At 57.1% G+C, this 20,964-nt stretch overlaps 1 protein-coding gene across 1 annotated transcript in view; it reads left to right on the top strand.

The window, feature by feature from the left end:
* Nucleotides 1-20,964, top strand: part of TCERG1L (transcription elongation regulator 1 like) — a 175,160-nt gene that overhangs the window by 94,426 nt on the left and 59,770 nt on the right. Inside the window, exon 5 of the mRNA XM_082717821.1 lies at nt 18,877-18,968. Within this exon, the coding sequence (XP_082573947.1) occupies nt 18,877-18,968 (92 nt within the window). The remainder of the gene's footprint in view (nt 1-18,876; nt 18,969-20,964) is intronic.

The following is a 20,964-nucleotide window of genomic DNA, read 5'->3' as shown; positions in this document are numbered from 1 at the left end:
TGTGCCTTCACTGCCGCTGGTGCTGTCCCCTTGCCACCTGGCCACGGCTGCTTCTGTGGGGTTGGGGTGCAGTGCTCATGGGCATTTGGGAGGCAGCCTGGGGAAGGGAAGGGCAAGTTCCTTTCCCTGGGCCGGCACAGGGGGGTACCGTTCCGTGGCCCGATGCTCCTGTCCAGCAGGGCCAGGCCGGCCAGGCCAGGTGGACACAGCTCCCCGGGCAGGAGCAGCCGCCTCCTCTGCTCTCCCTCCGTCCTGCCGCAGCTGGCTGGGGAGCGTGTGGGTGCGCAGGCTCATGGGACCAGGTTGGAAGCAAGTGAGTGAAAACTTCTTTCAGGTGTCGATGTGTCCAGCCATACGATGGGGAACCACTTCTATTACCAGCTCGTCCTGTCTGAGTAGATGCCATAAGGCAGCATATACGTGACCCACGCGCCACACGTGGCCGTGTTTCCATCCTGTTGGGCATCCTCCCGCCGTACCCCCGGGGCATGGACACCGTTGGAAGAGCGGAGCTGGGAAGACTGTCCAGGAGAACGTCGCTAGGAATAAGCATTTCCGTGGCCCATTTCAGGCAGGGATTCACGACCTTACTCAGCCTTGAAAATCAGGTTGGGTTTTGAGGTCCTGAGCCGGGTTCTGGCTCTCCTCACAGGGTTCTGAGCTGTCAGGATGGTCGGTGTTTCTGTCAGTTCCCCGCTCTGTGGTTTCCGAGTGGGGATGTGGCCTCACGAGAGGGAGACAGCCACAGCGGCCCGCCGGGTGAGGACGACGGGCGGGCTGAGATGCAGGCTTTCTGCCCACGGCTCCAGGCGCCGGGGAGGCCTGCTCATGTGACAAGGGAGTGCACCTGTTCGCCCTATCACCGCCGTCCTCGTGCTTGTCGGAGTCCGTCCCAGATGTGCTGAAACCCAAAACATGGCCTGGACCAGCGGCACAAAAGCAGGATCTGCGGCAGTGGAAGGGCCTGATCCTGGGTCTCTGCTGCTCTCGGGGACCCCAGGAAGAGGTGCTGCGCAGATGATCGGGGGACGGGTCGGATCTCATTACGCGCAAGCGTCGTCTGCCCAACTGTAGCATCTTCCTTTGCTCTTTGGTCTTAAAATAGCATGTGTATGTGTGTGTGTTCGTGCAAAAAGTTTGATCAGTACGTACACAAGTGCACGCATGCCTGGGAATGGAGTCCGTTCCTCTCAGATCGGGGGGGTGCCGTGGACCGTCAGGACGATGCCGCCAAGCAGACAGAAGCCAGCAGTTTCGTTAGGAGGATGCATCCGTACCTCACCCCTCTGTCTGAGTTCAGGCAGAACTGATGAGGGCAGGCAGGGGTTCCTTACGCGCTGTTGGGGTGAGGAGGCTCACCCTGGTACAGCACAAACCCGGAAGCTGTAAACGAAAAGACTCACAAATCGGACCCCTTAGGAATAAAACCATGGGCCATAGAAAGCATGATCATAATGGAAGTAAAAGGAAGACAGCATTTTGCCATCCCTTCCCCAACCAAAGCTCTGTGAACCTCTAAGACAAAGATCCAAAGGAAGCAGAAGCAGAAGCCACGGGCATGGAGTTCAGGGAAGAGCGGACACAGCACAGAGACCGTCGGCAGCTGCGGGAAGGTGCGCTCCTCACAGGCGCGGCGATTCCGGGTCCGTGTTCATCAGAGTGGACGTTCGGGGGTGCAGGAAATGTCATGTTTCGTTCCCCATATGCTCCCCTGGGCCAAGAACCATGCGTGACACACAGTAGGTTCTCAGTTAGCATGTGTTCAGTGGAGGAGCCCAGAGTAAAGCGACCTCTCATAAGACAAGCATCGCCTCTCAGATTGGCCCCAGGCAGTGCTCGATGCCCGTCTCGTCGCCAGGACGCCAGAGGCTGGGAGCTCCCCTGGTGGTGCAGGGGCGTGGCGATGGGGGGGTCACTAATTTAAATTAGAAATGGGATGGCTAGTTTGGCTACATCAAAATCAAAATTGCAGAGACTGTAGCCTCCTACCCAGCTGCACCCAGCCGCTCTCTTACGGGGCTTGCCTTGGTCTGAACCGCTGGGGGCCGGTGACAAGGAAGCAGGGCTGCTGTGGCGGTAACAGCTGTGAGAGCCGGAGACTAGAAAAATCTTCATGTCTGTACAGTAGCACCCAGTGAAAATGAGCGTGCTCTGCCTGTCCCCCTGCAGAACTTCCAGAAACAGGGAACGTGAGCTTGTGCAAGCTCTGGTCGTCTGTACAATGGGTATTCAGAGCTGTTGAAAAGGACAGTGCAGGCTTTGTTCACCTCGCTCTCAAAAACACAGGATTGGATTTAAGAGGAAAGGCACAGTGCAGATCTATATTCTGGTGCCTCTGTGTTCAGAACAAAGCGTGCACCCTTGTACTTGTGTAAGCGTGCAGAACGTCCCAGGAGGCTCGCAGGAGGGGGTTCGCGGGCGTGAATGTGGGTTTAGGAGTGCAGGGAAGTATTTCACATTATATTCTTCTGTATTTTGGGGGAATTTGAATAATGATTCTTTGGGCATATTCTCTATTAACATTTAAGTTGATTTAGAAAGAAACGTAGGGAGCCGGGTCCCACGTACATGGATAACTGTCACAGGCAAAACTCCCAAAGTCAGATCTATTGAAACACTGGTGTGAAGCATCTTTTGAATTTTCTGTAATAATTATCCTGAATTAATGTTAATTACGTGCCTCTTACTGAGTGTAGGAGTCACTGAAATATCAAAATTCAGATTTGTTTTTGCAATACTTAGATGCTGGGGCAGCCCCCAAGTAAAATGTGCCTTTTCTCTCAGAAGCTCTGTGCCCTCTCACTGTGGCCTCTGCATTTCTAGTGGGTAGAGTAATGGAGCAGCCAGAGGGGTCTTTTATCTCCCTGTAAAACTTTGAAACCCATTTCCTAGGTGTTCTGCATAGAAACTAGCCGAGCGTGCTCATTTTTATTGTGTTCTGTTGTATCAGACGGTCCTTTGATTCCCACGATTTCAACTCAGAAACCTTGCCATCAATGAAACTAATTGCGTCAGGAACAGCCAGGGAACTTCACGAGCATTCGGCGCACATAAATAACACCGCCAATTAACCGCCGGGACGGGGAAGCCCTCCATCTTCTTGTCAAAAGCCGGGCGCTGCTGGCTCTAATTGCACCCGGGGTGGGTGGTGGTGGTGAGTGCTGGGGACAGAGCGGGGGTGGGGCTGCCCTTTGGGAGGACGGGAGCCCCTCAGGATACAGACGGTGCATTTACTCACTTCCAGACGGATCCCTTCTGCCAGGCCGGAGACCAGCCGGGGCAGGAGCAGTGGTTGTGCGGGACGTGGGGGCTCCCCTCTGCTGGAGACCTTGTGGGCTCCCCCCTGCCTCTGACTGCTCACCCTCCATGTCCCAAAGCGGTGGGACCAGACGCTCGGGAGTGGTTCTGTGTGGGCCCGCAGGGGAGCTCCTCTGCTGAACCGAGTGGCCCAAACATCCCAGTCAAAGCTGTTTGCTTGTTGGCAGGTAGTGGGTTGGGGCGGGGGGGTTGGTGGCAGGAAGTTGAGAAGTTCAAGCGGAGAACCAAGGCGTCTCTTCTGTCCACACGGGGCAGATGACCTTGGCCTTGGTTTTCTCATAGTAGAGTGGACGAAAGGCAGGAGTGATGCCCCCTCGCAAGCATACTTACAGGGCAGGAGTGGGTAGGTCCATACCAAGACCATGGGGTGGAGCGTCAGCAGAGCAGGAGACCAGACTGAGTCCTCCCCACTGGGCCACCTGGACATTGTCGTGTGTCCCAGACAATGGGAGCATCTGGGACCGCTCTAGATGACCTCGGTCCTGGACTCTCAAGTCACACGACCCTCTTCCTCCCCCTCACTCCTGCCCACTCCTCAGATCCTTGTGCACAGGGAGCAGGGGTGGGGCTGATGGCCTCCTTGACCAGCTGGCACTGTCACTGTGGTCACTGGATCAGAGTCCTGTGTCATCCGTCCTAGGCACTGTGGCCTGGGCTTCCCGAGGACTCTTAGAGCCACAGAGTGTGTCTCTGGTGGCCTTCCCGGGTCATGCACTGGCGTGGAGGGGGGGAGTGGGCTGCCAAGGAAGGGCCCGTGGGGGCATTCAGTGCAGACTGGCAGGAGGGTCTAGAGCCTTCTGAGCAAATCATGTTTTAATTGGGTTGTTTGTCTTCTTATTAAGTGGTTATAGTTCTTTGTGTATTCTGAGTGCAAAACCCTTTCCAGATAAATGATTTGGAAATATTTTCTGCCATTTTGTGTGTTTTTTTTTTTTTCACTCTCTTAATGTTGTCCTTTGATGCATGCAAGTTTTTCGTTTTGGAGAGGGTGCAATTTCTCTATTTTTTTCTTCTGCTGCTTATGTTTTTGGTGTCATAGCCAAGAATGAACTGCCAGGTCCAAGGTCACATCTCTATCTTTTGAAAATCTTTATCACATTCTTCTCTATTTTGAGATATTTGATGTTGTCTTTCTTTTCTTTTTCCTTTTCTTTTCTTTTCTTTTCTTTCTCTTAGGGAGAGAGAGACAGTGTGAGTGGGGGTGGGGAGGGGCAGAGGGAGAGGGAGAGTGTCCAGCACAGCCCACACCCAGCAGGGACTCCAACGCAGGACTCGATCCCACCACCCTGACCTGAGCCAAAACCAAGAGTCGGACCCTTAACCGGCTGAGCCACCCAGGTGCTCCGATTTCGTCTTTCAAACGCATATATACATATATTAATAGAAATTCATGTGCATATGTATGAGCTAGAGAATAAGACAGCCCTGGAAATAGGAGTATGTAAACATTTACCAAGGAGTGTGTGTGTGTGAATATAATTTAGTGTGTTACATATTTCATGCACTTTTTCCTAGAAAGCAACCGTGCTTTCTGATTGTTTTCCACATTCCTCTCTGTTGCGTGGATTCACTGCCGATGCCCCGCCCGTGTCCCACAGTGGACCTTTTCTTTCCTGCTGTGGACGTGCTCAGGTGTCCAGCAGCCCTGACTGCAGGATCCACCAGGAGAAACCTGTGACTTCTGTGCCCATGTACACATGTTCCTCAAGGCCAGGCATGCCGGGAACTGGCCGTTTGGTGGTGGGACCCCTTTGATGACTGCGTAGAGGGTCTGCTCCAGTGGAGGACCTCCTTGCTGGCCTGGCTTCTGCCAGATCCCGTGTCCCGCTTCTTGTTCACTCACTGATTTATTTCTCTTTTGTCTGATTGCTCCGCACGAGGAGGGGTCAGGTGGAGGAGCCCACTCACCGTTCCAGAGGCCACTCCTCCATCTGAGCGCGTCTACGTCTGATCAGCCATCCGACATTCATTAAGCATCTACTTTGCGTCGATCACACAGTTCATTTAAAATAGATTTAAAGATCAAAAGGCATGGCTTCTGTTTTCCAGGAGCTCACAGACATGAAACCAGCCCTTTGGATGTGCTATGCTGGCATAGAAATATATATTTGAAAACACAGGACAGTGAGGTCTTTACCCTGGGCAGCAGCCTACGTGAAGGCTCTGCGGAGGATGGCTTTGTCTTTTGCACAGAGAGGAAGGACTGTCAGGCAGGAAAGTAGACAAATTCTAGGAAACAGTAGCATCCAGGACAAACCCAGTGCGCTGAGTTGGAAAAGCCCCTGGCTCAGCCCGCCAAGGTAGAGAGGAGGAACGGTCACCGAGGTGGAAAAGCAACTTTGGCGAAGGGGGCTGGGGACACCTTTGAACTCCGGGCCTGTGCAGGTGCACAGCAGACAGAAATGCTAGACGTTTTAGTACGTTTTAGTTTTAGTACGATCTGTAAAGACATGAGAAACCGAGTAGAGGGCAGAGCAAAGATGCGCTCGCCATGGAGAGCTGTGGACGGTCGTGGAGGGGATGAGCCTCGAGCTGGGTGGGGGGGGGACAAGGTGTTCCAGCCTGAGCAGGTGTCTAAAGCCTCGTTGTTCTGGGGAGGGAGGTCCGGGCAGTGGAGGGCTCCTGAGGAACAAGATACCAATGCACAAGGAATGGGATCTGGGGTGCCACTGAAGGGCATTGTGTCAGATCTCAGTAGTCATGTGGTTGTGGACAGAGACTCTGACTGTAGGTGACACGGAGCTGACACAGGTGGTAACCAGCCCAGTAGACTTGACGGAAGGTACAATCAAGATAAGAACCTTCACTGGGGCATTTCTGAAACAAAGGGTTTCTTCTTACTAGTGTTTTATATGTGTGGGATTAACTGTTTTTAATTTTTAATACCTTTACAAGAAGTAGTCATTAAAAACGCACGTTCCTTAGAACATGTCTACCATCGTCCGAGCCATCACAAGCCTCCATCCCGGGCAGTGTCGAACATCATACACAGCCCTTGGACTCGTTGGGTCTCCTGTTCCCTGACGTTCCACAGCATGCACGTGCCCTTGTCGCGAAGATGCGTCGTGCATGTGGGGTTGGGCTGGCTTCTTGACGGCCTCGCGGGAGGATTGTTCTTTCCGGTGATGAGTGGTTTACTCTGCAGCCACACCAGACCGGATCGTGCAGGCTGACGTCACAAATCAGCATGTGAAAACAGCACTGTTTCACATCTCTTAGCACACAGACTAGCAATCCCAAGCCTGTATTCATTAAAGGTCATGTTTGCCTTAAACTAATTAAAGCCATTTGTATCAAATGACTGGAAGAACGTCCCTTTTGAAAATAAAGAAAATAACTGAAGGAACTTGGATTTTTTTTTAAAGTCTGAGTTAATTTCATCAACTGAAATGAGAACTGCACTATTAATTTTATTACATCTAAATGTGAGAATAAATCAGCTAGGTGAGGACGGCATTTTCATATAAATTAGTCTGCAGAAAGTCAGAGCCGACTCGAGATGGGCTCTTCGGAGAGCAAGCAGACGGCACATGCCAGGATGGCAGGTGTGGGAATCAAAAGGCCGCCACAGTCCATTGGGGCAGCCGCAGACGATGATTCCATTGGCATCACCTTTTCCTTTAATCATTTAGAGTTACAGGAAACACAAGTACAGCTTTGCGCACTGGGCATATATCCTTGTAGGTATCTGTTCATTTCAATAATGCGAATGAGTTGGGTTAGGATGAATTTATCACAAATCTTGATTTACAGCTTAGAGAATTTTTAAAATAGACGCTATTCCTTTCAACGTAGGTGTGTAATGAAGTCCAGCTGGTGCCAAGCTCCGAGGCAGGTGCAGGGGCCAGAAAGACAGGGGCGAGTCAGGCAGACTATCAAAGTCTTTACAATGTGATAGGCCCTTGATACAATGTTTCATCTCCACCACACGATGACAGCACCAGGTGCATTTCTTAGGACATAGGAGGAAATTCTTCAGGATTTTGTCTCTTATCTGCTCACAGGGGACCCAGAGCCATTGGAAGGGTCTAGCATGTTCAGCAGGTATCTTGAGTCAAAGCCTAGAAAGGTAGGCACCTGCACAACATGCACTTGGACCCTCTGCCCGCAGCCGAGCCAAGCCGATGTCTGTGTCCCGATTCACAGCTACATATTCGTGTATGAGGATGCTTTGGGAGGAATGAATCGTCTTTCCCGATATATTGGGAAGCAGTCAATGTTTCGTATAAACTCCTCTTGCTAGAATCATTGCCAGCACGATGTTCTGGAAGGCCCATCTACTTGACCAGGCTGTACTTGTCACGAAAAGTGGATGGCCCTGGGGGCCTGAGTTGGCACTTGGGGGGAGTGGGGAGCCAGCGGACCCTCTATTCCTGACCCCAGGGGTCCTCTGCACTTGCTCACCCACAGGCAGAGTCTGCCTAGTGGACAAAGCTGGTTTGGGATGATTTTCGCCCCCAAACCGCTCGAACCCCCATTGCATGCACCTACTGGGATAAACACTGCACAAAACACCGCCCATTGCCAGAATCTTCCGCATGGTTTTGTTACGGACAGAATGCCCTTGCTCGCAAAGGCAGGTGTTGAAGCCCTAGTCACCACGGTGAAGGTATTTGGAGCCGTGGGGCGGTCAGGAGGTTTAGATGGGGTGGTGAGAGGGGCCTTGGCCATGGGTCAGTGCCCTTGTGAGAAGAGAACCAAGCTTGCTCCTCCTCTCCTGGTGAGGATGCAGTGAGCTGGCGGCAGCGGCAGGCCAGGCGGAGGCTCTCAGCGGAGTCGCGTGAAGCCGGCACCCTGGGCCGGGACTCCTGGCCTCTGGGCCTGCGAGGAAGACATTCCTGATGCTCGCGCCCCCCACCCCGTGGTGGGAGACACAGGCCCCTGTAGGGCACAAACACGCGTCCCTTCTTCCCTCTGTGTTCTTTCGCTAAAATGATCGTTTGACTCGCAGAAGAGATTAACAGGAGGAAAACAAACTTAATTATGTTTGTCTTGGAGCCCCATAAAGAAGGAAGGGGCTCCTGGCCTGTCCGGCAGTGTGGCTTACCTGCCCTCCTGAGCTAAGGAGAAAGGGGTAGGGAGGTAATTCACAGGAGGCGGGAACAGCAGAAGCTCCAGAAGTCCTTTTTCTGTTAAAAAAAAAAAAAAAAGTCACCTTTGGAAAGAGCTTGCTTCCTCGTACAGGCCTCTTATTGCAACTCTACAGAAGGCAAAGGCAGTAAGGGGGAGGTAGAATGCTCTTCCTGTCGGCGGGGCTCTGATGGCCTTTCGTCGGAAATAATCCACATTCTGTGGTGGCCTGCCCTGCACCCACCACCCCCATACTGTGGGGTGGGAAGCGGCCCAGTCTTGGTTGGATTCCTACCGCCCACCCAGTGCTGAGCCCTGTCTCCAGTCTGGTCCCCCGGCTGCTGGCCCATCGTCCCTGATTCCTGGTCCTCCCAGACCTGGTGCAGGCAGGGGAGGTCCCTCCCTGAGCCACCCTGCCCCCTCCTCCCCCCCCGGACCGGGGTTCTGTGGTGGCAGCTGGAGGACTAGAGAGTGTGTCTCCCCTGCAAAGGCCCAGAGCAGCAGCATGGAGCCCCTGGGCTGGCTCAGTTCTATGAGGCCGTGGGGCGCTGTGCCCTGAAATTCCCCTCATAGGAAGGAGGCCTGTGGGGTGCTCATGAACCCAGAGACCCAGCTGCACGGCTCCCCTGGAAGCCAACCGACTCAGAAGTTGTAATTCCTGCCCTGGAAATATGGGTTTCACAGCCTCCCTGTCATGTTACAATTGCTTTAATTCTGAATCCCATTCTTTTATAAAAATGTTCCTATTTGATAAAATTTAATGATGTAATTTAAAACGTGAATATATTTAATCATGCATTTCTCTTCCATATGTCATGAGGGCTTATGAAAAGGTGCTTTGGAGATGTTTTAAAGTCTGAGGCCGTGAATACTCCCGCTCACATAACTAAAGTGCTACGGCGGTGCTTGAACTCTGGGGCAGTGAGACGTGGTTTCAGCGTCGTCAGAGCGCTCCCAAGGGTGGTACAGGCCTCTCTCGAGATTCCTTTCTCTGTGAAATCCTAGTAACAGTAATTGGGGGCCTTGAAAAAAATGTTCAGTGTGAAAATAGAGTTCAGTTCTTTCTACCATGGGTATAAAACCTTAAGAGACTGCACCGCCTCATAAACGGCACTGCTTCCGTTGGCAAGGCTCCATGTCACGGTACGCACGTTCCCCATCTTGGCTGCTCCCGGAATGTCGAAATGCAGGGCAGGGGCTGCCGCTTGGCTACTCGGCTCCCCGCTGGCCCGGCTTCCCTCCCTGGCCCCAGGGTTGGAGGTGGGTCCAGGCTCTCTCAGCTCCGGGACTTTGCACCTGCTCATTCTCTCCCTATGATGCCCCGTGGCCCCTTGTCCCCAACCCATCCCGTCTTTGGGGTCTCAGTGCCTGCCCTGGAGACTCTCCTTGCCCCTCGTGTGTGCAGGTGTCCCGCCCCCCTAGAGAGGGGCCTGGCCTGGCCTGGTGCAGGGGCCCCCGCCGCCGTGTTGGAGGGCCCCTCGCTCACTAGTGGCTGCCGGTGCTCATGCCGGCCTCCTACTTCGCCTTTCTCTGTCTCAAACCCCTCACGTTTCATGCTGAGCTCACAGCAGGATAGCTCGGGGCGTACTTCTGAGCAAGAAAGGGAGAAATGGCTGTAAACCCTTTATCCTCAGGCAGCCCTGCTGTCCCGGGGCGCAGGGACGGACGTGCACACCTGTCGGTGGCAGGACCAGAAGGGGTGCGTGGGCTGTGAGCCCAGGGACAGGCCGGCGCACGGTCAGCCGTGACCAAACGACCACCGGTGCCGTTTAAGGTTCTGCCCACTTCCTGGAGATGCTAGATTTGCGCAGCTGCCACCAACCTCCAAAGCAGAATCGATACAGTCTGTGGTCCATGCTCAGTGACCAGGGTTGGATGACATCGCTGCGAACCCCCGTCCCCGGCTGCCCCGGGGGTCCTGTCGGTGGGGCTTTGTCTGAACTTCAGGAGGGTCAGGAGGCTGGGGGGCATCCATAGGCCGGGCCCCAGGCTGCCGGGGCCTCTGAGGGCGGGAGGGGCCCTCCTCTTCAGGACACACGGCGCTGGGAGGGGCCGTCCTCGTGCCTCTGTTTAGAACATTCTCGAATTAAAAGTTTAAAAACCAACTTAAATAACATGCATTTTGATGTTTTCATGTTTATCACTGAAGCCAGTCCTGCCTGCGAGTGTGACTCGTCCCTCGCCGTGTCCCAGAGGAGGGGACAGAGTGTCCTCACCCCGGTGCTGCTCTGGGGCCAGGTGGCCGCGGGGGCGTGGCCGTGGGGCCGTGGTGCCAGGGCCCCTGCTCGCATCTGGCCCCGCAAGGACCTGGTCCCCGCCGTGCTCAGAGCCCAGCCACCCCATGTGTGTGACGTCCACCCGCCTGCGGGGAAGCTGCGGCCGCACGAGCGGGAGCGTGTCCCCGGGGTGTGGACGCGCTCGGGAGCACATCCGAGCTCCGTGGTACAGGGTCCAGTGCGCTGCTGGTGTGGCTCCGTCAGAATCGCTGCTTTCTCATTAAACAAATCAATCTGTGTTTCCTTGGAGTGTGCGGAGGGGTCCCAGCTGTTGATTCTGTTGTTTAACTTGTTGAAAGAGAGCCGTCGAGTGTGGAAGACCAGTCACCCCGGGAGCATTTACGCTGAGGCAGGTGCCTGGCTGGGGGACTGGACCTGGGCCGAGGGCAGGATGCTCCCCCAGAGGGCTTTGGGACGGACTGACTGGGGGTCTCCAGGCCGGATTCCAAAATCAGGATGAGAAGTGTGGAGGGCAGGTGTCCTGCCCCGAGGTTAAGGAGCCCCACATCTCTGAGCCTGCGCACGCTCAGCCACCCGTGGCTCTTGCCGACCTTTCAGGGACCACCCCAGAGCCCCGAGAGGCTCCCCGTCACATTCATCAAGGCCCAGCTGATGACAGAGAGAGATGTGCAGGCTCCAGACCCAGACCGTCCCTTTCCAAAACTACTTGGAGGCCGTCGCACCAGTGAGCTTTCCCCTTCCTACGGGGGCCCCAAAAACCTGCACTGAGCTCCTAGGATGTCACTTGTGCCAGTGACCTGTTTTACACGCATCATCCTGATAAAGGGACACAGTGAGCTCAGGGGTGCAGGGTCTTCAAGCAGCATCCTAAGGGAGCTTCCCTGAGGGAGATCAGCTCTAGGGGACCAGTGCGTCCCTGCCCATGGGCCGCGGCTCCTAGAACCGTGCCAGCACCTCGGAAGAACCGGCGCCCCGTGACCTCAGGGTCTGGAAGCAGCTGTTTTGTTAGGGTCCCAGGGGGACACGAGGATGCGTGGAAACGACTCAGGATGAAGGGGAGCGTGGCCGTCCGTGATGGACAGGCTGGTCAGAGGAGAGGTGGCCACAGGCCCGGGTCTGGTCCCGAGGAAACAACTGGCAGTGACTTGACCGTAGCGGCCTTAGGGGTTGGGGGGCTACTATTTAGGGCGGGAGTGTCACCAGAGACGGAAAGGAACGGGTGTGGGTCTGAGTGCTCAGCGTTCTCTGCAGGGGGGGCGGTAGCGGGCCTGCACCCTCACGGGGGTGTGTCCCCGAGCCCGTCCCCGAGGCCTTCCCTGTTCCCCTGTTCGGTGCCCCGGGAGCAGGTGTTTGCTCGCTCAGGCCTCGGAGGGCGTGCGGCTCCCAGGGCCCACACCCCTTCCCCTCCCCTGGCCAGAGGATATTCGATAAACTGCCCTTCCCCTGGGCCTTCCGCTGTGGGAGGGGAATGAGAACACTTCTGGGCAATTTCCAAAGATGTTGTCTGTGTTTCGAAAGTGGTGCGGAGCGTGTATGGTTTTTACGCCAGAGAACTTACGTTTGATGTCCCGTCCAGAAGCGGTCCCCGCTGACATTTTGTTCGCGCGTTTGCAGCAGATCTCCGTCAAGTTTTCTTCCTTTCCTCCCTGGTGTGTGCAGCCCTGAGGCTCACCGAGCCGAGCCGCGGATCCCGGCCAGCGAGCCGGTCTCCTGCGGTGGCCAACAGCCCATCACAGTGCTGTTACCTGTCTTCCGTGTGCATCTGTGTGTGCACACGTGTGTGCGTGCACACGTATGTGTATGCGTGTGTGGAGGGGGCGCATGTCTGCTTCCGGTGGGTACCTGAGCCCCCGGTGCCCCCTCACGTCCCCAGAGGAAGCCCAGTGACCTACCGGCTGTGACTTCACAACGGCCAGGCGGGCGGAACAGGCCCCGGGTCGAGGGAGAGAGGAAGTGACGCCTGCTTTCCGCCGCTCACTCCCACGCCTGCTTGAGGGCAGCCGTGGCTCAGGTCACTCAGCCCAGTGTCCCGACATGGGCTTCTGCTTCTGGAAAAGCTCGGAGGCTGTGCTTTTGCAACACGTGCTGCGGGAGCCGGAGGAAATGCGTTAGCGATGTTTGCGAGCAGACGCGGCCCCGCCTCCCTCCCACCGGGCCTTCCCGTCCACGCCTCACCTCTGCGTACACGCCGGCCTCCCCTGCCCCACTCCTCCCCTCTTCCTGGTCCAAGTTGGTGGCCAGGCCCACCGTACAGCTGACAGGGATCAGAACTTTCTGATGGAGATTCTCCTGCACGACAATACCTCTGTCGCCTTCAGCTCCCGACCTGTGGACGACAAGCTTAACGTTGAACGTGTCTTTGGAAATCGCACGGGAGGCACCTGTAGTTCGCTCACTCAGAGAACACACGTGAACGGGGTCCGTGGGCTGCGCTGGGGCGCTGGGCCTGCTGGCCACAGACGCTCTGCCTGGCCGCCCACCTCCTCTGCTCACGGCCCCATGGACCAGCTCTCGGACACGGCCCAGCATTGGGGCCTGTTTCCCTGGCAGCCCCTGGCCTCCCCCCGGGCCAGCGTGCCGCGTCCCAGTGCGGGGACGCCGCCCACTCCGCTCTGCCTCCTGCTGGAAACCAGGGAGCCTCCCTCGTCCTGCCGTGCTCCATGCAGACACTGCGCTCCCGTCGGAAGCTGCCTTCCTCAGAGAACTGGAGCGGCTCAGGTTCTAGAACAGTCTGGGGAGGTTGACACGCCATCGCCACAGGACACTCTGCCCAGCGGTGCATCAGCTCCTCATTGAGGCACACGGACCAGAGCAGGTTCTGGAAGGCCTGGCGTGGGATCCTGGCTGGGGATGGAGTGACAGAACCCTGATCCGGGTAGAACTGCGTTGCAGAACCCTGAGGCTCTCTGGAGGTGGGGGGACACACACACCAAGCTCGTGCCCTCCAGCGTTTGTGTTTTAAAGCCCTTTGTTCTAGCAGAGCAGGATCCATGATGCTGCAGACCGGCAGAAAACGAGTTCTCTCTGCAGTGCATCAGCTCTGGGAATCACTGCATGGAAGATGTGGAAGGCTCAGGACTGGTTTGCCGTTGACGCAAAAATAATCCTCAGTTACAGGGGAGCTCCAGAAGGTGCTCTGGGACCTCGTCAGCCAACCTCTTCAGGGGAGCAGAGAGGTGGGCCAGGACAAAGCAGGTCCTGACATCCCGATCTATTCATGTGACCCCTTGGACCCCAGGCCCCCTCCAGCACCTGCTGTTCTGGCCGCCCTTGCTTCCCCCACGGAGCAGCCTGAGATCATCGTCTTGGAGACTCCACTGCCAGTGGCCATCTGTCTTCCTCTCCTGGGAGGCTTTCTGAGAAGGTAGCCGGAGCACAGCGACATCAGTGCTTCGGCCTTTGCTGCTGACGCGCGGACTGCTGGCTCCCGAGCCGGGCTTCTCGGTCCGACGACAGTCTCTTCCGCGTGTCCCTGTGGACGCTCGGAACCTGTGGACGCTCCTTCACCACGGGGAGCCTCGCTCCACGTGTCTGGCTACTTCGACTCGTGGCTCACCATCCTGGCTGCGTTGGCTCGGGAAGGTGCGAGACCCAGCCTGTGCGGCCCCGGGTGGGAGGAGGGGACGGGAGCACAAGACCCTCGCGACCACCCGCCTTTGCCACCTCTGCCCCTGGCCACGTCGCCGCCCCTGAGCCGGCTCGAGGGTGGGGGCCTACCTACGAACTCCCTCCTCCTTCCAGAGGCTGGGCTGGCGGCGAGAACGGGAGGCCTGCTCGGTCCTGCCCTTGCGAAGCTCCTCCCCAGCAGGCCTTGGCTGGCTGCAGTGACATCAGGGGCGCAGGGACAGGACACGCAGGTCTCCTCGGGGTGGCAGGCTCAGATGGAAAAGCGATCGGAGGGGCTGTGGCTCCCTGGCACCCCGGTTCTCAGATTCACCGGCTCTCAGCTCTCAGGTCTCTGCCTCCTGCTTCCGTCCGTCTGTCTGTCAGGGCCCTGGATCGGCAGCTGCTGTGGATTCAGCACTGGGCAGCCCCAGCTTTCCCAGGGACAGCGTCTCCCTCGATTTAGTCCCGGAGGCCCCGTCTGAAAACCTATGTGTTCCTCATTTAGAACCGAGTGCAATGGGCCTGACTGTGTCATTTTTATTACCCGAGACATAAATTGCATTTTTCTCCTTATTTTACTGTCAAATGTTCGGGGGAGCTCAGTGCCGCTTAAATTGAGAAACAATTTCTGCCCTCCCTAATGGTTTATTTTGTAACCTGGAAAATGACTCACCTGGCCCGTTTCTCCGAGTATAAAATGAGATGATGGCTCCTGCTTGGCTCAGGCGTTGGGGAGATTATGTCCAGACGGGGCTTGTTCAGAGGGGGGCCGTGTGCGAGGCCGAAAGACCGTTCATTGTTCCCCTTAGGACACGTCTGTGCAAACACGATCGGTTCCCTGTTCCTGGAGGTGAGAATGTCCAAATATGGAAATGGGGTCTCAGACCGGCAAACCCAGAACACAGAGCCTCCATGACCCGAGGATTGTCTGCTAGCACTCGCGTGTCCACACAGGCCTGTCGTGAGTGGAGGTCCCTGGGGACAGACACATGTTTCCGGGCACGGCGTCCCTGCGGTGGGCTGTCCATGGAGCCCGTCTCGCTGTTAGCCTTCGACACACTGCGGGCTGAGGCGAGTGTGGACTCCGGGTTCAGCAGTGGGGACTTTTATGTAAGCCCCTCCTGTCCGGGCCTGGTCTGCCCCGGCCAGCCGACCCTGTTGCCCCAGTGTCCCCTTTAACCTCCTGCCACTCTGGGACATCACGGTCAGGGTCACAGGGGAGACACGGTGGATCTGGGGTCCCTTAGCCCCAGAGCAGACTCCCCACTTAATTCCAGACCCACCGGAGGACGTTCATTCCAGACGAGCCGTCCATCCGAGGTCACTGCTGCCTTCAGGGTAGAAGCAGTGAATTCTCTCTCTCCTGCCGCCTTCCCTGGGCTTCATCCGTGTCCCAGAGTCGGCCCTTCTCCCCGTAGGAACTCGGAAGACTGTCTCACCACCTCCCAAGGTCACTTCTCTTACTTTGGGATGTACCCTACGTAGTTCCCAGGACCGAGAGGTCTTCTGGATCATTTCATTTTGTGGATGGGGAGACTGGGACCAGAGTTAGGACTAGATGGAACCTAGAATTTTTCTTTGCATTAGGAGATACTGGTCTATTTCTCCTTTTTTTGACACGTCACATATTTTTGTCTGCAGTTCATGTTAATAATTATAAAAACAATGTTTGAATGTTTTTAAAAAAAATCCTGGCGTTTGTTCCCCTGAAGCAACCGTTGCTGAGAGGAGGGTCCAGGTCCCGCCAGTCCTGCTGCCCTGCTGTGTGCCTGGGAGCCGCCCCGCCGGTGGCCCGATGCCCTGATTTCTTCAAGCGCCTGAGTTATAGCCCCTTGTGAGCCTTCCCAGGGCTGTTGCTGTGTCCTGGCCTCAGGTCGCCCCCAGACTCGGGGGAAGAGCCCGCTAACCGCCCGCACCACCTTCCTCTGTGTCCCCTGCAGCCTCAGGGCTGGGCCGGCGTGTGCATGAGCCACAGATCAGGGCCCGTCAGCGGGTGGATGTGGTGATTTTCAGTAGAGAAGCCTTACCTCCTTCCAGACCTCTCCGCAGACTGGCAACTCTCACTTGAGACGAGGCTGGTGAGCTCGTGGCCTTGCCTCCAGGTCTCCGAACACGGACTTTGTGGAGTGCGTCCCTTACGGGGGCTGTGACCTTCCATGGAGGGCTGCGGACAGACACAGGGTCCGTCGCAGAGGACAGCTCACCCTCCCGGGCTCCCCGCGTGCATGGCCCCTCGAGGTTCATGGGAAATGCCGACCGATGGCTCCAACTTGGGTTGAGGGCGGGCAGTAAGCCATCATCTGCTCATTTCTAGTGACAAACAGGTCCCAGGGCAGGAACCACGTCGGCGGGGACCAGGGCCGTCCCCCAAGAGTGGGACTCTGGCCCAGATCCACGTGTTTCCATCCCTTGGGCCTGCCCTGGGCCAGGTCTCAGCCAGTGGGCTCAGGGCGTCTCTGTTCCCGGGCAGCAGGGAATGCGCATCTGAGGTCATTCCTGGTGACCTTGGAGCTCCTTTGACTCTGTCCTCTGTGGGCCTCGCAGGGCCAGGGCCTCCACGACCGCTTCTCCAGTGTCTCCTGTCACCGTAGAACACAGGGGTGGGTGGTGGGATCTAGGGGCCATGGGCTGAAGCCAAGACAGGGATCCCTGGGGTCAGGCGTTTCATCACTGGCCTGAGCCCCTCGGATGGGTCAGGTGGGACAGAGCATTCTAGAAGTCTCCTGTGATCCAGTGAAATCGCCGACACTCGTCCTATGGCCGGTTCCACGAGAAGCAGAAGGTGTTATTGTCGAGGTTGTTAGATGGTTGGGTCCTGAGTCTTCACGACACAAAGGGTCTCCACAGAGTAAAGAAAGGGAGTGGGCAGCCCTGGAGGAAGCGTGGACACCCGCGACTTGGACGTTGATGCTGGTGGATCAGGCGTCTTGAGGACAAGGCGTCCCCACATGCAGCATAAGATGCTGACAGAGTCGTCCCGGGATTTCAAACCGAAACATGCGCTCTCCTCGGACATCGGGTAAACTGAGTCAGGCTTTTCTCGGACACCGGGTACCCTGAGCCAGGCTTTTCTTCCCCTCAGCTCTCCCAGCAGTGCTGCGGCCCATGCTATGGGGCTGGGGCTGCGGGTTGGCGCCGCAGCCCCATGTGGAGCCCACGGAGCGCCGCGCCCCCAGACTCCTGCCTGCTGCCCGCACCTGGACAGGAGGTGGGCTTTGGGGAGAAATCCCCACAGGTTCTGGAGAGGTTAGCCCCATCCTGGGGCTCTGCTTGTCCCCATGAATAGTAATCAAGTGTCACCACTGCCCTGAAGTTAAAATTTTGATGGCTCAGGTTTGGTTCGACAGTTCATTGAAAGTTGACTGTTCCCTCCCCAGGGCTGATCTGGACATTGACCTGGATTTGCCGGGCCCTGACCCATGTCTCCTGGAGGGGGTCATGGCTGCCCTGGGGCCCGGAGGTCAGCGCTGACCCACCTCCGCGCTCTGGGACCGGCTGCCCTGTCGGCTGACCCAGCTCTGCAGCCGAGAGGGTGCCGGGAGCAGACGCCCACTGTGGACAGATGATGGGGGGTGCGATGTGGGCTCCCAGCATGCGTGGCCCCTTCCCGAGCCTCCTAGCCAGGAGAGGGGGCAGGGGAATCCATGTTCGCGGCGGGCTAAGGAAGGTGGGAGGGAGGGGCAGGAGGCTCCTTGGGGCGCCAAGTCTGCCCTTCCCCGGCTCCGCCTGGTGAGCACAGACCTCAAGGCACCTTCCCTGTGCCTGCCTAGTGCGGGTGTGCATGTGTGTGCGTGTGTGTGTGTGTAAAGCAGTGTCTACTGCCCCTTCCTGTCTTCCCCAGGGAAGGATCCGTGCCGGACGGACAGCAGCTCCCGGTCAGGCCGCCTCGTTCCAAGCGCCCTGACCTTCCAGGCTCGTCCAGACGGCATGTGTTCGTTAGGTTGGGGTGTGGTTCCATGGTTTGGGATTTTTTGCTTTAACTCTTCGTTTTAAAATGCTGGTCCGTTGTGCTGTGTCTCACTGCATCTGTTCGTGGCTTGCAGACATCTGGGGGCTGTGTGGACAGTTTGGAGTAAGAGGAAGCCTGATCTTTCTCTGTCGGCAGAAGCTACATTTTTGCCACTTCCCCTTCCTTTCCCAAACAACTGCTTTGCAAAGGGTCATGGCCAAGCCAGCACCCACATTAGTGATAGGTGCACAGGGGTAACTGGGGGTCTGCCCGGCGTGGACCCCACCCACCCCCCTGTCAGGATGGGGACCAAAGGTGGCCGCTTGTGGCCACCAGCCACCAAGGTCAAGAAAGCCTGGTTCTTCTGTCCCACGTTGGCCCTTGGCCCTTGTCAAGGTGCCTTTCCGTGTGGGAACTTGGGGCCGTCCGTCCAAAACCCCCATGGCCCGGTCCACCGGCTGTGGCCGGCAGCACTGTGGCTGGTGCTGGGCTCAGAAAGTGTAGCCAGAGGAGTTCAGTGTCCTGGGAGGGGCTCAGTCACAAGACCACGGTCTAGACCGGGGACCACACGGCCTCGCTGAGGGACGTACGGCGTGGGCTGCCACATTGAGTTTTCAAGGCCACTTTCTGCCATAGTTTAGTTTTCCAAAGGGACGTGACAAATGCGATGCTAACGACGTTGTTTTGGTCCAACAGACAGAAGCAGAGAGCACAGCCGAGCGCCCGGCCCCCCCGCCCTCATGCTGCACGCCGAGAGGAAGAGCCCAGCCGGGCCCGGGGAAGACAAGGTGGGTGTGCGGGCTCCGCTGGCGTCTCGCGGACGCGCAGCCGGGAGAGGGGCGCTCGGGGCCGGGACTCCCCGCCCTGCGCGGGGGATGCTCTATGACACGGAGCCGAATCGGGCAGGACAGTCCGGAGCATGGCAGAGGGTCGGGGGTCCGCGGGCTTCGGGAACAGCCGTCGCCTCCCGGGTGGGTCCCGTTCCAGGGCTCGCCAGGCGCGGGGAGCTTGTGCTGACCTGGTTTCCCGCGGGGGCTGTCCCCGCACTTCAGACCGGGCGGGGCACCAGGCTGCGGGACGCAGACGCCGCCGAGGCAAGGCCAGCGCCCGTGTTTGGATTGTTTTAGCTGCGCGTGCACCGCCCCAGCCACACACCTTTGTGTTTTCTCCTCTCATTCTAGTCAGAGGCTTCTCTTGGCCTTTCTGCCAAACAGCATTTTAGGACGGACCATGAGTGCGTCCGGCGCGGTTACCTTCCATGAACGACCCAAGGGATTAGCTTTTATTGCTACGCTTGAAAATCACGAATGGCACGTAATTTGCTCTGATCTCGAGCATCCCGGAGGCCCGCGGTCCGCCTCTGAGCCTGGTTCACGTTCACTCGAAACTCCTTCCAGCGGGTCCGTCTCTGCTGCGGGTGTGAACGTCCGGTCCCCGCCGGCCTCCCCACCGCGCCCCTGCGGGGACCTCCCCGGCTCCATCCTGCCCTCCCCGTCCTTAGCGCCAGTGTCGGCCGTAAAGGGGTCACACAGTGGTAGCGCACATGGACCTTCTGCTCCGGGACGTAGGATTTCTCTGTGAGAGATGAACGCCTGTGCCAGAATTCCATATTTATTAAACAAACATCCTTCCTGGTGCCTTAACTACTTTCTTTATCCCTGGGCTCCGCGTCTCTAATTCACTTTTATCACTTTAGTGCAGAAAGGGAGTTTTATGCCATTTTTATCACCAACAGGAAATCATGAGCGGCGAGTGCCACATGAAGAAGACCTTGGTAATTAGCGGGAGAGAATCCCAGCCTTGCCGAATGTAAATGTTCGTCCCGCCACAAATCATGCCCCCGCCAGATCTGCGTGAGTGATTAGCGGGGGTAACCCACGGCTCAGAGGCCCTCGTTGGGTTTCCAGCGTTCAATTAGCTTCATAATGAAAACCGCCCTTCGTTTCTCTAATTGGATTAGTAGTATAAACTCCGTTCTCCATATATTTTTTTAACACCACTTTCTGAGTCTTCCCTGTTATGTTCATTATTTATCCTGACCTTTTTTCCCTCACAGGAAGGAAAGACACCTTCTAGGACCCAAAAATTCTGGAAGAAATTATTCTTAAACTTAGGGATAATTATATAAATTAAAAATCGTTTCTCCTTATCTGTGGCAATGAATGGAGAACCACAGGCGGAGCCAGTGAAAGGCCCGGGGTGCTCACGCCTGAGTGGGATGGCCCCTCGCTTCCCCGGTGTCGCCTGTCCGGCGGGGGAGCAGTGCCCTGTCCGCTCCGTCCTCTGCCGACACCCCGCGGGGTCTTTTCCGGAGGCATGTTGTCAGCTCAGGACTCTTGTCCTTCTTGGCCGGCTCTGCTCCACTGGCCACTCCCGCCTGACCACGGGGCCCTTCGGAGTTCTTGCCTCGTGGCTGGGCGGGGGTGGGAGGTGATGGCCCCGCCGAGGGCCACGTTCCCGGCGTGGGGCTGTGTCCGCCCGGGCTCTCAGACCCTCGGTGTTCTTGGAGCGTTTTGTCTGACTCTCGTGTTGTCAGTGCTCCATAGTCGAGCATCTGCCTTTCCAGCTCGTGTGTCTGAGCCGAGGCTGACGCCGTGGATGCTGGCGGGGGTGCGCGAGGGCACACACGGGCTTCTGTGCGCGTGGCCTCCTCGCTGGTGGGCCCCACGGCAGGCGCTCGCATGGTGGCCCCGTTCGGCCTCCTGGTCGAGACCATCCAAACACATGGTTGATCACCTCCTCACCCACAGTGTCCCTTAAAGTCCCGGCTTGAGCCGTGCTGGA

The sequence above is a fragment of the Mustela nivalis genome, assembly GCF_964662115.1.
Source record: "Mustela nivalis genome assembly, chromosome: 2".
Lineage (NCBI taxonomy): Eukaryota > Metazoa > Chordata > Mammalia > Carnivora > Mustelidae > Mustela > Mustela nivalis.
Note: the sequence above shows the minus strand (reverse complement) of the source record. Positions and strands in the feature narration are given on the sequence as shown.